This window comes from Neovison vison, chromosome 11 (assembly GCF_020171115.1).
Source record: "Neovison vison isolate M4711 chromosome 11, ASM_NN_V1, whole genome shotgun sequence".
Taxonomy (NCBI): domain Eukaryota; kingdom Metazoa; phylum Chordata; class Mammalia; order Carnivora; family Mustelidae; genus Neogale; species Neogale vison.
In genome coordinates, this window is record NC_058101.1 from 3,230,703 (window position 1) to 3,248,326 (window position 17,624).

Below are 17,624 nucleotides of genomic sequence, written 5' to 3' on the forward strand. Positions count from 1 at the left end.
TATTTTGATATTTATAAAATTCAAAATTATATTTAAAAATCAAAATAAGGAAGGAGAATAACGTTCAAACGAAGCATTTTCCTTGAAACATTCAATGTCAAAATGGAATAATGTTTTTATGTTATGAAGGTTGAATTGTTGTGTCTAAGACATTGATTATGTTTTTGAAATTATTAGTCTATCTTAATAATGGCCTCACGTTTCATCTATTTTAAATGTTGGTGCTTTCTAATATGAGTAAGTAATCTGTTTTTGATAACTTGATATATCTTAGTTTGGAAATCTGTTTTCGTTGGGATGATTGATTTGTAGTACCTAAGATGCGGTCATTTAGAATGTAAACTTCATTGTTAAGACAGTGTTTTTCTTGTAGTTAATTTTTGGGGCTCATGGAAAGTTTTGATATTCGATCGTTGAACATGAAAGCAGGAAACACTAAAGGGAATGAGTACATGGCTATTATTTTTATGAGTATATTATCTTTGCAAAAAAGACATTAATCAAAGCAAACAAAACCCCTAAATTCTGGCCTTTTGAAAAACCAAAATTACAAACCTAAACATTTTCTCATATCTCATGGTTTCATGGCTTTTTTATTCTGATCTTTAAATCAGAGAGACATCTTTCCTTCAAGAAACAACATAACTCAGTATTATCTGTATAGGGACAGTTGTTTTCTCTTTGTAAGAAAACATTGCAAGGAAAATAAATATCCATATGAACCCTTGGGCCACTATGGAGTTTTCTGGATTACTCTTTATCAACACCTGTGTTTCAAAAATACTAGGGTTTTTTTCCTCTTTTTATTTGTAATTCATGTTGCAATTTGCAGGTTTTCTGGTCTCTCAGGATGTGGTTGGGATTGCAACCTTTTTGTGGTTATGTCGTTTCTCAGTGCTTAGGTCACTGAAATGGCATTCTCACTCTGTCCTTCCTCTTCCTCTGCACCCCTGGCCATCGTTTTTAACCTGTCTTGCATGCAAGCAGCAAAATGAGTGTTCGCATCCCATAACCACACAGAGTTTTGGTGTGCAGGGATGCTGAGGTTAAGTGACTCATTTGGAATTTACAAAACACTGTACTTTTACAGAAGTCCTCCTCGGCCTTTCCGGTTCTCAGGAGAGCCCATTGTGAGTCGAGTTTGTTTGAGAGTGAGGTGATTTTAAAAAAGGTGACATGGGCTGTGTCAGACATGGAGAGAGTGAAAGGGCAAGTTGTAATATTAAGTAAGGGGTCAAAGTGATTTTCTTGAAAAGGTGAGATTTGAGTAAAGACTTGAGGAAGGTGAGGGAGTGAGCCCTGACGACCACCCGAGGGAAGAGAGTTTTACACAGCAGGATCAGCGTGAACAAGGCTAAGGAGGCGCCGTACCTGACAAGTGTAAAGGAAGGCAACGGGGCCACGGGGTGGAGTGGAGGTAGCTGGGCAGAGCCAGAGTCTTGAGATGAGTGGAGGGAGGAGCACAGATCATGTCTGGTTGTCTAAGCCATTTTAAGGCCTTGAGTGTTTCTTCTGAGGGAAATGGGGAACCATTGGAAGGTGACATGATATGACAATACTTTGAAAAGATCATTCTGGCTACTATATAAAAATAGGCTTCACACAAGAGCCAGATGGTTTTTAAGAAATCTGGAGACCTGGTCCTTGGCTTTTTCAGTAATCTGGGAGCGGGGAGGATGTCTCCCCTGAGGAGTCAGCAGGGGAGATGGTAAGACGTGACTGGATTCAAACACGTTTGAGTACAGGGGGAGCACGTGGGATGTGTAGACAGATTAGATGTGGGTGTGGGAGAAGGATATTAAAGATAATTCTGGACTTTTTACCAGAAAAATTTGGAGAAAAATTGTGCCGGACAAAGCTAAACAGGTGAGGAAGACCTTCTTCACAGCTATTACAGAGCCCCCTGGCTTGAGCATGCTACTCTTATGCCAGGGTTGTGGGTTGGAGCCCCATGTTGGATGTAGAGATTACTGAAAAAAGAAAATCTTAAAAAAGACCATTATAGTAGGGGAGAGAGATTGAACTCAAGACAGCCGGGACAAGGGTTGGAGGGAGTTGCAGGCCACCTGTGTATGCTACTGGGCTTTACCCAAAAGAAAAGTAAACTTTCTTATATTTTCCTGACAAGAAGTGGTGTTAAAACTTGGAGCTAGGCACCCATGAGATTAGGCCCCTGCCCTTCCACAGAGACTGAGAGATGGGGCGCCATTTTGTTTGGTGATTACATTCCAAAGTGGTAGCTCTCAGGTTGAGAAAGACATTCCCTCTAGGACCCATAGAACTGGAAAGAGACTAAAATTGATATACATTCCAAAGAGACAGAGAAAGATTTTGCAATTAGAAGTTTTCTAAAGCAGATTCTCTTTAAAAAAGGGAGATGAGGGACCTATTGCCAGGAAGAAATCTGTCTAAAGTTTAATCAGGCTGAGGGAAAGTGTAAGACCACCTTGGTCCATAGAATACGTGAAGTGAGTAACAGGAAGGGTAGCTCAAGAGGTGGGAAGATCAGGACACTTACCACGTAAAGGAGTCAGAGGGAAATGGAATTCCCATATGAAAAGAAGGCAGCATTAGGAGGTGAAGGAGAAAAGGTCAGAGGTCATGGTGACTTTGATGCTTGGGTTCAGATTGATGATTTATAGCCTTCTGTGTGAATTTTATTATTCCAGTAGTTATTACAAGTTAATACTGTAATTCGCTTTATTGCACTAATAATCATAGTGTAATTCATTTTCCCCATTAGAATTAGCCATTATTGTGTATTCAAACTCAAATACCTCTAGTGTGTGGTAGTAATGTTATCATTTTATAGCTATGGAAGGTGAGGTGCACCTGCCGATGTGTGTCTTAAATCTCTGTTCAAGGTAGAATAGGGTAGTGGGCAACATTATAAATGCCCAGGCATCGTGTTAAGTGCTGTTCAGTCTGTCGGGCACATTCGGGTAGGACGAGATGCAGGTCCTCGTATCACTCATTGTAGGAGGATGCCTTCGGCTTTCTCGGGCGTTGGAAAGCCCAACAAAATAAAACACCATTGCGTTGGCAATTGACGAATCCTTGTGGAAATCCCACAAATAAAGAAGCCCTTCTCGTGTGCTCCAGGAGCATCAGGCTCAGTTCTGCCGAGGCCCTTACGTCACTGAGCTGCAATTTCCTGTTTACTTCTGGGCTTTTCTCAGCATTTTTGAGATGTTGACAGCAGGGCCTGGGCCTTGCTCTTTGCCCTACTCCCAGCGTCTGGTCCCGACACAGGGCCTATGCTCCAAAGTGATTTGTTAAATGAATGAATGAAAGTAGCTGTATAACTAGTTTAAGAGTGGGGAAGAGACTTAAGAGGAGAGCCCGAGAAGGGCTTCTATCCAGACAGTGATTTCCCTTCATCCGTCTCGAAAGATCTCCTCAATGTGTCTGCTTAAAAAAACCAGTGAAAGGTATCTTTCCTTTTTCCCTTGGAACTACTGTTCTCTGGACTCTTCTGACATAACCGTATCCAGAATATGTTTTGTGAGCATGTATTACGTGCCAGACACCGTGCTAAGCCCGCAGTACCCGTGCCAAGCACTTGATGACCTCATTAAACACGGACAACTCAAGAGGAGGCTATTCCTGTCCTTAATTGTGCAGGTGAGGACCAGAGAGCCGCCTCCCATCCCTAGTGCACATTTAGGCGAACATGCTGGAAGGTGCTTCTTCTGTGGGGTAGACCAGCTCTGCTCACGGTGCCTGGCTTGGTGCGGCCGCACACGGGCTGACCGCAGCCCTCACTGCCCCTGAGAGGGGGGCTTGCAGCCTGGGGGCTCTGGAGGTTCACTTACCGCTCAGTGTCACTGTCCAGTCAATGCTAGGATTGAGAACAGAGTCCGAGGCCATCCCCCCGGCCCCGCCCCCAGCCTGAGCTTTTGGGCAATCTGCCTGTAACTGGGGCCTGATTTCCTTTATATAGAACGCAGGTCGGCGGTTTGTTTCTGTAAGAGGCCGGCAGAACCTCAGGGTTTGAGGGCCACACAGTCTCCATCACAGCTACTCCCCGGGCCGTCGTAGCACAAAGGCGTCTGTCGGCGTCTTGTGGGCGGCCGGGTGGCTGCGTTCAACAGAGCCGCCTGCCCTGAGATTTGCGTTTTATGTAACATATTCTTCTTTTGATTTCTTTCAGCGATGTAGTAACATAAAAAAAAATCTTAGCTTGCCAGGGGTCTTATGAAACAGATGAGCTGATTTGGCCTTTGGGACATAGTCTGCTCATTGCTGGTGGGGAATCTTCCAAGAGAATCCAGAACATCATCAGCATTCTGGGACTATTTTTTCTTCCCCTAAATCTAAGTCTATAGGAGAAAAAAAATTATGGGGACCCGTTTCCCCTTTCCCACATCTGTCTTTTTCGATTGTGGCTGTGTAATTAATTATTTTCTAGGTAGGTTATGACAGTGTTGACATTTTTTTGAGTGATTCTTCTTTCCCAGAGTTACGTGAGTTTTGAAAGTTTGGAGTGATTGCTCTTCCTCACAGTTCTTTTGCAAGGACTGAGTGGCTGGTTTGTTTTTATACTTGTGTGATTCTCTTGGCTAGAATTTCCGTTGCATGGGCAGGGTGAAGTTTCTGATTAGAAAGCTTGCTTGTAATGAAGGAAAGGAAATTAGATGCAGACCAGGTTCAAACACTTCTTGTCTCCAGGATGACTGCAGACCAGACTCTCTCCACCCTAACGTCAGGCTCAGGCTCTGCTATGTCCTCAGTTACGTCTTAGAAGAAGAGTTTTGGCTTCATAGCTTGAACCGTCATCTGGGTAGTAATTCTCAAACTGGACTCCTCAGCTGACTTGCACAACCAACTCCTCAGAGACATCTGAGAATGCCATTTTTTCAAAACTCTGGTTGCAAAGATTCAGTCCAACAAATGGCCAATTGAAAGGTCATCCAACAAACAGACACTGATCCATTGTAACAGATGGCCAGTTCTCTCTGTATTAAAAAGAACTACCATCTTTCAGAAATTTGTGTTTCAGACCTTCTCTTTAGCTCCTTCAGGTGCCACCAAGTCCCCTCAAACGCTGTGCTTCAGCCACCATTGTCTTTCTCTTGTCCTTTTAAGAGGTCACTAATTCTGCCCCATTTTCTCTCTGGGCTGGCTGGCTTCCTTTCCTTCCCTTCCCTTCCTTTTCCTTCCCTTCCCTTCCCTTCCCTTCCCTTTCCTTTCCTTTCCTTTCCTTTCCTTACTTTTCCTTTCTTTCTTTCTTTCTTTCTCTTTTTTAAAGGTTTTATTTATTTATTTGAGAGAGAGACAGAGATAGCAACGGAGATAGCAAGAGAGAACACGAGTGGGGAGAGGGAAGCAGTCTCTCTGCTGAGCAGGGAGCCCCATGTGGGACTTGATCCCAGGACTCCAGGATCGTGACCCCGAGTGCAGACGCCCAGATGACTGAGCCACCCAGGCGCCCCTCCCTGGGCTGCCTTAATTCCTCAGAGCCCCGACCAGGTTATTTGCCTTCCACTTCCCCACATCTGTGGCCATTCGCTCAGGGTCTGTCCCTCCAGCTAACCCGTGGGCTTCGCGAGGACTCGTCCAACTTTGTAACTGTGGCACCTGCTCACTGCCTGGCATTGATGACGCAGCTCCGTGTGTGACTGCGGCTCTTATGTCCCCTCACAGGACCGAGTCTATGTGTTTGACCTTTCCTCAATTTGTTTATAAAGCCACGTGAACAATGAGGTGATTTCCCTTCCAAGATTGAAGCCTTTCATGCTCTGATAATGGCTCTGGCCAGTGAAAACAAGGGAACTGGGAAAACCTGAATTTGTATCCAGTTAACTGAGCCCGTGTCTGGGCCTGGGGGCATCCGGGGACGGCTCCATCTGCTGACCACACGGTTGCGGTGGGGATGCATGACATTCTTAGCTTCCTCTGCCCTGTTTTCCATCACTTAGCTAAAATACGATAAGGATTAGGTCTGCAGGTCTTTAGATAAAGTGTGCATTCTTTTTTTAAAAAATTTTATTGAAGATGAACCTTTGGAGTCAGCTGATGTAATAATATTGTCATAATAAATGTTTATTTCCATCTGGATGTGCATAGTATTTTATTTTATTTTATTATTTTTTAAAAATTTTATTTATTTATTTGACAGACAGAGATTACAAGTAGGCAGAGAGGCAGTCAGAGGAGGAAGCAGGCTCCCCGCTGAGCAGAGAGCCCGATGCGGGGCTCGATCCCAGGACCCTGGGATCATGACCTGAGCCGAAGGCAGAGGCTTTAACCCACTGAGCCACCCAGGCGCCCCATGGATGTGCATAGTATTTTATTAATGTTCTTAACAGAGTCATTGTTTTGGAGAAAAAACCAAGAATTTTAGCTGCCTGTCATGGCGAGCCCATCTACTTCACATTCTGTCAGTGCGATACCTGAATTTCCGGCTAATGACACATCCATAGGAGGAAAAAAAATGTAACCACTACATTGTTAGCAGATTGATATCCTCTAGTTGCATGTTCCTATTTCTGAGCACAGCGTTTGAATTCTAAGAAAGGAGGAAATGAAGCGTTCGTAGAACCTTTCTGGAAACTGTATTGCACAGACAGTCCCTTTCCGTGAGGGCTGTGGCCAGGGGCTGATGTGGGGAAGGACCCGTAGGGATTGCTGTCTTCGTGCTGTACATAAACAGGTTGGGGGTATCTCCCCGAAGAGGTAGGATCCCAAATTTATGCATTTGACAGAGTTTCTCCCATAGGATATCACACTTTCCTAGGTATTTCTTTAACATTCTTACACCGTCATCTTCCTCTTTGCCTAGATTTTGGAGCTGAGCTTAATCAAGGCTGTGGAGAGTCACATGATTTGTGCATGACTGTTTAGAAGTCTGTGTCGAAAGATGCCCTTTGAGTACTTCTTAAGTGGCCTGATGTATGTTCTGAATTGTTTTCTTAGGTTTTAAGGACAGAGAATTTGATACTTACTTGGAAAATTTCCTCAAAGTATTGACATTCTGTCTCTTTTTCTCTTTCTCTCCCTTCCCCCCCCCACTCACACACACACACACACACACACACACACACACACACTCGAGTTTCTATGAGTCAGACATTAATTTAGATATTTAAGATACAATAATAATAAAATGTTGAGTTCATTATTTTCATTCTACCAAGAGGTTGCCACATGAATCCTTGTCTTTTTATTTCTTTTCTCGAGTTAATTCTTTATGGTGAATATCACGTAATAGCCTCTTCTCGTGCCTTAGGGATGGTCAGATAGTGAATGGTAGAACTCAGCGAAGACAGTGTGTGTGTGCGAGTTTCCATAGTTATTCTCGTCTTCTGGAAGATGAGATGAATAAAATGACCAGAGATTCTAAGTGATAATACTTGGGTGGTGGCTGTTTTGGTGACTTCGCAGCCTTATGCCAGCTGCACAAATACCTGTGTGCTTCCTTCCTCTTCTGTCCTGAGGCAGAATCAGAATCGAAGGATGGCTTTAATTGTTCATGTGGAGTTGATGCTTCATCTCTGGAAAGTAATGAATGTTTGATGATCTGTGCTGTCCTGAGAATTAGTTATTTTATTTTTTTAAATTTTTTATTTATTTTAGAAAAGATTTTATTTATTTGATAGAGACAGACACAGTGGGAGAAGGAACACAAGCAGGGGAAGTGGGAGAGGGAGAAGCAGGCTTCCCACTGAGCAGGGAGCCCGATGCGGGGCTCAATCCCAGGACCCTGAAGTCATGACCTGAGCCAAAGGCAGATGCTTAATGACTGAGCCACCCAGGCGCCCTGAGAATTTGTTATTTTAAAAGTAGATTTATTGAAACGGAAAGGCTGCTAGTAATTGCTGTCTACAAAAATGGGGTTGTTTTGGGGTGGTTTCCATGCTGCCTTGTGCTCATCTTTATTTTTCCTTCCATTGTGATAAGAACAGATGATACAGGGAAAGGATACACGTGTCGAGATTTTTCTGATAAGCTGAACGGAGTGTGTTTTGCCAGCACTTCCTCGCCCTGTCTTCTGAGAACTACCTTCTCTTCTGTTCTCCGTTGTTTACATGTAACTGTTTATGTAAAGATTCTTATCTCTTTTTGTGCATCTGCCATTGTGTATTGCCTTTAATTTGTTTTTTTTAAAAAAAGATTTCTTTCTTTATTTATTTTAGTGGGGGAGGAGCCAAGGGAGAGAGAGTCTTATGCAGTCTCTGCACGGAGCTCCGGGCCCCAGGGGCTCGATCTCACCACCCTGAGGTCATGACCTGAGCCAAAACTGAGGGAGTCTGGCCCTTACCCAGCGGCGCCCCCGGGTGCCTCGTACGGCGCTCGAAATTCCGTTGCAGAGAGTTCTGACTGGATGCTTCTGCCACTATTACTTAAACATTGGGAAATCTCTCAGCCTCGGTCGGTCCCAGGCCTTCTGGCAGTCCTGGTTCACGGGCACTGAAAGTGCTGTGAGGAGAAAGACGGTTCTGTGCCGATGCAAGCCGAGCTGCTTCACTGCAAAGCCGCTCAGAGCTTTGTAAGTGTGTTAATATGAACAGCGACGCTCTAAGAGAGCTGGCATGCTCATGGCTGTCCACAAAGAGTTTCATGCTATGGGAATCACTGGCTTTTTTATTTTATGGATTAGAAAACAGAGTCTCCAAGAAATTAAACGATTTACTTAAAGTTAAACCTCTAGACCAATGCTTTTAATACGGTGCCCTTCGAAGATGGACACTGGTGCCCCCCCACACACCTTGCCACCCCTCTCTCTCTGTCCGCTCTGGGGATAAAAGTGGCTCTTACCCTGACCTCTGGGCTTTGTTTTGTTTTCTCTTTTTAATTTAAATTCAATTATCGAACATTACATCAAAAACGAATGTTTTGTTTTGTATTTTAAAGATTTTATTTATTTGAGAGGGGGCGCGAGCAGGGGGAGCTGCCGAGGGAGAGGGAGAAGCAGACTCCTGACTGAGCAGGAAGCCCAGTGGGGAGCTGGTTCCAGGACCTTGAGATCGTGGCCTGATCCGAAGTCAGATGCTTAACCCACTGAGCCACCCAGACACCCCTGGGCATATATTCTTACTTGTTTTGAATGACAGGAAATGTATCTCTGAAAATGCCCATGAAGTCCCGAAGAGAGAATATATTGATTTATTTACAGGGTTTTTTTTTTTTCCCTGCATTCATTCCTTTAAAAGAAAACAAAGAAATAAAACAAGGAAAGAAATAAAACAAAGAAAGAAAAAAAATACACACACAGAAAACAGAACATTATTACTGGGGATACTAGAGAGGGGGTTTGGGAGAAACACCTTGTGCCCTGGGGAATTTTATCCCCACACCAAAAATTCCGTAGATATTAGTCTTTGCATTTGTGCATTTTGCAGGCCTATCTCTTTGGAGTTCATTCTCTTAGTGAATCATTTTAAATGCCAAGCATGGCGTACACAGTGGTACGTAGGTTGGGCAGAGCCCCATGACTTTCTGGAGCTCACAGTGAAGAGTGACAGAAAAGAGAAATTAAAGAAATAATCACAGTGTATCAGTGTATCACAAATAATGTGTGATCAGCTCAAGACTGCAGTACAGAGAACCATGAATGGTACAGTGAAGAGGAGCATCCCTAGGCAGAGGCTCAGAGAAGATGTCCTGGGGAGGGGTTTCAGGGGAGCCACATAGGAGGACCAGGTGGAGGTGACAGGAGGGGCGGGGCAGGGCCCAGAGCCGGTTCCTTAGGGCCGGAGGAGCTTGGCGGCAGGAGGTGAGAGAACACCGGTGCGGTTCTTGAGAGGCTAGCTCCCGAGCTTCCGGGAGAAGTCCTCTGAGGTGCGAATGTTTGAGGTCGCTTTCTTGCACTGATGCAACGTACCATCTGCCAGCCAGAGCCGCGGCTGCGGGGATGCCCGGGCGGCTCAGTCCGTTAAGTGTCTGCCGTCGGCTCAGGTCATGATGATCCCAGGGTCCTAGGATCCAGCTCCACATCAGGCTCCCTGCTCAGCGGGGAGTCTGCCTCTCCCTCTCCCCAGCCCCTGCTCCTGCTCTCTCTTGCCATCTCTGTCTTTCAAATAAATGAATAAAATCTCTAATTTTTTTTTGTTTGTTTAAAAAAGAACCATTTGTTGTTGGTTTCTCCCTTGCTTGGTCATTTTTGATATTTATCTGGCCCTATCATTTCAATATATATTGTAAATAGTGTTTTATCGTCCTAAAATCTGGAAAAATGTTCCATAAGTTTTGCCTAAAAGTAATCATGCTTGTGATCAAAAGCCTTCTCCAGAGATAAATGATAGGGACCATAAGGCCCTTCCGTATAACCCCAGGTAATGATTTTTCTTACATTCTTTTAAGGTATAATTTAAAACTGTTTATAGCACTTTGGAAGCTTTCTTTTTTCTACTGTTTTAACATAACCTGTATGAAATAGAATATAAAGGAATTTATAGAATTTAAAGGAATATAATGAAAATCTGATTTGACATTGGGTATGCTCTCTGCATCATTTTCTGGTGTGTCCTTTAAAAAAATGTGTATTTGGAATGTAACCTTATGCTTTCCTGACCACTTTGTTTCTGTCTTCTGCCTCTTCTAGTCTAGTGGGACGGCTGCCATCATTGCTGTTCTGGTGTTACTGCTACTGCTGGGCATTGGTTTGATGTGGTGGTTTTGGCCCCTTTGCTGCAAAGTGGTGAGTAAGGAGGATTTGCACCTCTACTCTTTTGCAAAGCAGTGAGGTATAAAGTAAGGCCTGAAGTATGACTCAGTGCCAGTGTCTAACAACAACAAAGTTTCAGTAAGCAAATTGAGTTTTAATAGTTTTTATTACTACACTGAATTCTAGAAAACATGCATGCCAATAAATATTTACTATCAGACTTCATCTAAAACACATTTCAAAACCGAGTTTGGAGGGAGGCGGGGAGAGGGGGAGAGGAAGGTGGGAGAGGTCGGAGGGATAAAGGGTTTTCCCTGCAGCGCAGAAGAGTTTCAAGTAATGTGAGTGACATTTTCACTTGGGGTCATGGGGAGAAGTTGATGATCTGTCAGGTTTTCTTATCAGTGCTTACTGAATCCTTCATTACCTCTTTGAAAAGTCTATTTTGGGACCTTCTCCGTTTGCCTCTTGGAAGAGCATTTTACAAAACAAGTCATGGACAGATGTTAGGATGTCCGGCAAGTCCGCAACTTTGAAGTTATGACTGTTGGTTTGTTTGTGTTCTTTCGTGTTTGAGTAAAACCTTGGAAAAAAGACAGGTTTCTATTCGCTTTCTACTGCTACTGTAACAAATCGCTCCACATTTGGTGGCTTAAAGCAACACAAACTTATGATCTAACAGTTATTTAATCGCGGGTAGGAGATGGGTCTCCCTGGACTAAACTGGGCTGAAAGTATTGACAGAGATTCATTCCTCTGTTAATGCTCTGGAGGAGTCCCTTCCCCCGGTTTCCCACCTTCTAGAGGACACACCAGCCCCTTGCCTCACGGACCCTCCCTCCGTCTTCAAAACCAACGACACTGCATCTCCTGGGCCATTCTTCTTAGTTTTGCTTCCCTGTGACTCTTAACCCAGCTGGGAAAGGACCTCCAGTGCTAAGGAACCATGTGAAGAAACTGGACCCACCTGGATCACCCAGGATGGTCTACAGGATGGTCTGTCCTCTCAAGATCCCTGACTCTCTCAAGCTGCAGAGTCCCGTTTGCTGTGTCATGAAAATGACTCATAGCTCCAGGGACCTCGGGGCGGGGGGGTTGTCATTCTGTCTTCCACGGGGTGGACTGTTGGGTCATAGAGTTCAGCACATTTCAAGCAATCCAGTTGGGACTGTTCAGGTTTCATAGAGAAGAGTATCCTGAAGAAGCACCTGCTCAAAGCCCACCTCCTCCTCGATGGCGTTCCTTTCAGTGTCGGCACGTCACGCAGAGCTGGACGTTCTGTAGATCACAGTGGTGTTGTACACGAGTTTACAAGACCATCTCTTTCCTCCTCACTTTCGCTGACTCACTTCAGTTTCCTTGTGACGTCAGGCACTAGTCCGCAGTAGTCCGACGTCTATTACTAATTATCCTTCAGTCCGCTTTCGTGAATCAAGAGTCCTTTATCGCAGAGTAGGTGGTCCATGGAGGAGGCACAGAATTAACTCCGACAATGGTAGACACGAGGAGCATCCTGTCTCTTTGCTGAACTAATCAGTTTCCTGCCCTAGCGATTTCTGCTCAGTTTCCTGCTATAATCTTGAGTATCCTAATATGGTTATTTTAGGGTGGCCTGCATTCTCGAGTCTCAAATTGAAAAGCAGAAAAGTGCCCTAATATGATATTTTTTAATTTAAATTTATTTAAATATAAATTTATTTAATTTTTTATTTAAATTTTGCTGTGGTGGAGTTCCTTCATTACTTCACAATTTCATTTATTATTGATCAGAGGGCTCAGTGTCAAAGTATCTGATTTTTTAGAAGATGTATGTGAAAACCAAGCTAGGCTTCTCTGGGACATTTCTAATGGGCTCAGGTCCAGATCGTGACCATCATTTTGGATGTTACTTAGAGGACTCCGTCTCTTGGAGTGGGTCCATTTACCACCCCGAGACTGCAGATCGTGAATCATGGAGTATATTTCTTTATGCAAAGCCTAGAGGGAAGCCTTGAAGGTGTGTCGTCAGGATGTCGGGAGGGCTTCCTAGCCTTACAAACATCGTAAATGCTTACTAATTTCTGAAACTCAGCTTAATAAAGCTTAATAGAGACACCCACCTGTTTATGACATTTAGAACTACAGATTAAAGGACACCCAGCCCTGAGTATGGACGGATATTTATACTTAGGTACAAATGAATCATAGCAAATGTTTTCTAAGGTAGCTTTAAAAGCAGGGTAGAGGCCAAATTCTGTACTTAGCCCTTGGCAGCCCGTGTCAGTACTATGTTAGGAACTGGGGGGGAGGGTAACAAAAATGACTATAAAATGCTATGGAAACTCACGTTTTAATACGGAAGCACAGAAATGTGGACAGAGTATAATTGGAGGGACACCAGCCACCCAAGAGCAACGTTTGTAAAGCACAGTAAGAACGTGAGGAGGAGGGATTTGCCAGAGTTGTGGGGTTATCTCAGAGAGAGACTCTCCTGGGCTGATGACTGCAAACGGAGTTTTGCATAATGAATAAGATGTTTACTGTTGATGAGGGACATTTCCGATGACGTGTGCGAGGAATTGCGTTGGGTCCCTCCGGCTTTGGGAAGCAGCAGGCGGAAGCCTCCCTAGCGTGCCAGTGAAGGAGCAGCTGAGAGATGGTGTGGGGTGTAGGCAGGAATCCCATCAGGGAGGCTTCCTCTGTCTTTTAGGAAGTTTGAACTCACCCCAGGGATGATGAGAGGCCACTGGAGAGATTTGGTCGGTGTAGTCCCCCCCCACCACCCCCGGCTCAGGAAGCCATGCTTGCTTTGTGGCAGTGTGTGCCCAGGTCTGGTCCTGGTGGGGATTAAGTCTGTATCCATCTGAGTTTCCATCAACAACTGAAGTGGAAAGCCAGAGACAGATCAAGCACCTTAGAGAGGGCCACTTGCAAAGGAGAATGGAAGACAGAAGCTGAGAGCTGCAGGAAAATGAAGAGGGGAGAGAGACAGAAGGGGCAGAGGGACCATGGCCAAGGGTGCCGTTGTGCAATGGCAGGATGTTTGTTTTATTTTGTTCCTTTCTGAGAGTGTGTTTGCGCTACGCTGGATTTAGAATGTAGTTTGTGCAAACTTATCCTTAGGGCTTAAATTATTACGGATCAATTTAACTTCGACTCTCTTGTCACCATGATATTACTTCTAATGGGAAATGAATTGCATTTGTGACAACTTGGTGTTGTTAAAGTTTTGTTTTGTGTGAATGTTTTAAAGGACTAGGGGCAAACATTTAAATCTCATCTTTCAGCTGAAACATGATGAAACAGCTTAAAATGTCTGTTCTTGATAAAGTTCTAGAACTTAGGTGAGGTTCGTTGGGTTGAGGTCTGGAGCCGATGACCAAGAAAGAATTCTTGAGACATCTTTGGTGCAAAATGGTGGTTTATTAAGGCACGGGGACAGGGCCTGTGGGCAGGAAGAGCTGCTGCCTCGGGTTGTGAGGGGTGGCAGGTTGTGTACCGGGAGATTGGGGGAAGGTGAGGGAAAGGGAGGTTTCAATGGAGCTTTCGTATGCTAAAGAGGGCCTACAAGGTGCCTGGAGCAGGTCTTGCGGCTGGATCAAGGTTGTCTTTCACTTTTAGCCAGCCATTAACATCAAGATAGTTGGGAGATTCCTAAAGAAAGCACATTTGTTCCACCCAGGAGTGGTGGGGGTCAGGGGCAGATTGCAAGGTGTCAGCCTTTAGCTTTGACCTCAGCCAGCCTTCTGATCCCTCATCATTCTCAGGAACTTCTAGATTTTGTCAGCAGTCCTCCCTCCTCGGGAATCCTATGCTCAGGAGCTCGGATAAAGACAGAAAGTTTGGAAATAAAGCCCTGAACGGAGGTCCTAATATTTCTTACACATTCTTATTCTTTAATTTCTTATTTTATGTAAATATCTTATGAAATGATTTGTTCCTTGTTCAGAGAAGATTAACACTTAACAGATGTCTAATCGGTAAAGTTTTCCGACGAAATAAACACAACACCAGGCAAAGTGGGTGTAAGGCAAGGTTTATCAAAGGTTCTCTCCGGTGAAGTTTCAGGGCCCAGGTGAAGGGGAGCCGAGAAAGTTGCGCCAGGAGGAGGTGGGCACCCTCGGGCGAGGTTCCGCAACTCTGGAAAGCAGAGTGGGGGAAGTCGCACCCAAGGCAGGGAGGAGGGGTCTTTTAAGGGGTCTTAGGGAAAGCTCAGGGGTCTTTTGGTAGTTTCCCTTATTTGGATATCTCGCCTGCTCATCGGGATCCCATTGGTCCACAGGAGCCCAGGGCAGGGGTCTCAGATTCCTGCTTGGGCCTTTGTTCTCCCGTCCGAGCTCAGGTCTTGTGGCGGGAACTTTCGCCATCTTTAGTAGCCCTTCCTGCCAGCCCAGCATAACCCATAACTCAGAAATGACAGAGTCACTTACATTTTAGACAGTGGTTCTCATTTTTTTTCTTTTCCCCTGCCCTAAACAATGGGAAGCTCTCAGAGCAGTCGCCGTAAGCCTTCCAGTGGGGGTGATTCTCCCACTGGTGAGGTTCTCCAGGGTTGAATGGCATTTGGGAAAGCCCTTGTAGTAGCTGAATAATGGTCCCTGAAAATATGCAGGTGTTAATTCCTGGAAACTGTGAATGTTATCTTCTTGTGGCAAAAGGGACTTTGAGATGTGATTAAATTAAGCTCCAGAGGTAAGGAGATTAGCAATGGAAGGAGAAAAGGCGTGACCCCAGAGACAGGGGTTGGAGGATACCCCTACTAGCCAGGGAATGGTGACAGTCACCAGAAGTTCAGGGAGGCAAGCAACAGCTACAGACTGGGAGCCTGTAGAAGGAACCAGCAAGGGGGGCTCGGCTCATAAGCCCCACATCAGATTCCTGCTCAGTGGGAAGCCTGCTTCTACCTCCCCTACTCCCCCTGCTTGTGGTCCCTCTCTTGCTGTCTCTCTCTCCATCAATAAATAAAATCTTAAAAAAAAAAAAAAAAAGGAGGAAACAGCTAGTCTAATGCCTCATTTAAGCCTTACAAGACTCAGTTCAGACTCCTGGCTCCAGAATGGTAAGAAGTTTCTGTTGTGTTCAGCCATCGAAATTGTGGTAATTTGTTAGGGCAGAGTTAGAAAACCAGTAAAGTCCTTAGATGATTCTGATATTGCTCAGGGATGGGAATCACTGCTTACTTATGACTATTGATTGGGGCAGTTCTTATGTGATACGTTTTCAGAGCAACTCATTACCAAAATTGGTCATGGAAGACAGTGACTTACTCTTCACAATGTTAGCAATGGTTAAAGGCTATTAAAAAATCAGTATCCACTTTTTAAACTTAGAATTACTTTGTTTAGTTTTGACTAACTATAAAATAAATTTACATAATGTTTTATATTCGGAGTGGGATTTACTTATTTCAGAGTGGCAAGGAGATATTGGGAAAAACAGGCTTCTAAGTGTTGAAAGTGTTCAAGGCATAGATGTTGTGAGAATCATTTGACAAGGGGATTCGTGGACAGCTTTCTCCGGGGGCTGCTTGTTTATCGTCCCATTCATATTCAGATACTGAACCACTGAATCCCATGAAAGCTAGGACGTGACCTTTTTACTCTGTAGGGAAAAGCAAAGAACTTGAACATTTTTTTTTTTTTTTAAAGATTTTATTTATTTATTTGAGAGAGAGAGACAGTGAGAGAGAGCACGAGCGAGGAGAAGGTCAGAGAGCGAAGCAGACTCCCCATGGAGCTGGGAGCCTGATGCGGGACTCGATCCCGGGACTCCAGGATCACGCCCTGAGCCGAAGGCAGTCGTCCAACCAACTGAGCCACCCAGGCGTCCCAGAACTTGAACATTTTAACTAAGTAACTGTGTCTCGGAAACTATGCCATTGACCTCATTTGCTGTACCAATTTGGGATCAGGAACAAGAAACATATCAAAGTCGTAAATATCCCCTCTAGCATATTTTATACTAAAATTTTAACCAAAATCTTCAAATAGTTACCCTGTCCGATTAGAAAAGGAAATTAGGATTGAACAATTATTTATGTGATTACTTGTTGAACATTTCTCTCACTTTATGGTCTAATAGTTTCACGAAGTCAAGTACTCTGTGTATTTTATTTTACTTCTCATTGTAAACCAGTCATCTCATGCAGTAAACACTTAACCTCCTTGAACTATCTCAATTCTTAAAATTGAAACACTTGACAAGTTTTTATCTGGAAGACCACTTCAAAATAGGTTACCTTGTTGCCAGTTTTAATCAAAATTCTGTCAACTATGGGGAAGCATTTTACATGAGAGGATTAATGATTAATGGTACAGCCTTAGTGCTCTGTATGATTTTCACTGGTTTTATTTAAAAGGTATCCTTTATGATGTATCTATAATAGGAAATGTGGCCTTTGCCATTCTTTACAATAGGAACTAAGAAATAAGTAGGTAAGGATCAGTAATGGTAATAAAATTCTGAAGTAGAAGCAATTTAACTTTTGTCTGGTTGCTTCTCCGTGTATCCGGCAGGGATTTCAAACCTGAGGATTTTGGGAACTTAGGTGGAAAAAAAAATCTTTATTTTTACTTCCAACTGAAATTTATTTTCTTCATTTATGAATGTAGACCACTCTCCACAAAAGTATTGGCAGTTCTGGAGACTTTGTAAGCAATAGTAATCACAGATATTCTCTATCTTCAGATATTTTTGAAGTATCTTCTACAAGTATCATAACTTCAAAAGTTAGAGTAGTTCCCATTATTTAATGTAGTAATTCTCATTATTTAATGGACTATTCATAACGTAGCCTTTATTTCTATATCATAACTTTTGTGGTTTGTTTGTTTGTTTGTTTGTTTTACAGACCGGATAATTATATTGCAATATAATTGGATTCCTTAAAATCCTTTGTATTTTAATTTAGCTTAATTAATCTGGGAGGGATCTGTACATTCGCTGGATTGCCAGAGAGAGGTACAGGATAAAAAAGGTTAAGGAAGGGGCGCCTGGGTGGCTCAGTGGGTTAAGCTGCTGCCTTCGGCTCAGGTCG

At 43.8% G+C, this 17,624-nt stretch overlaps 1 protein-coding gene across 1 annotated transcript in view; it reads left to right on the forward strand.

Moving 5' to 3' along the window:
• The window catches only part of ANTXR2 (ANTXR cell adhesion molecule 2), a 146,844-nt gene that overhangs the window by 55,279 nt on the left and 73,941 nt on the right, over positions 1 to 17,624 (forward strand). Inside the window, exon 12 of the mRNA XM_044225894.1 lies at positions 10,547 to 10,642. Coding sequence (XP_044081829.1) covers positions 10,547 to 10,642 — 96 coding nt within the window. The remainder of the gene's footprint in view (positions 1 to 10,546; positions 10,643 to 17,624) is intronic.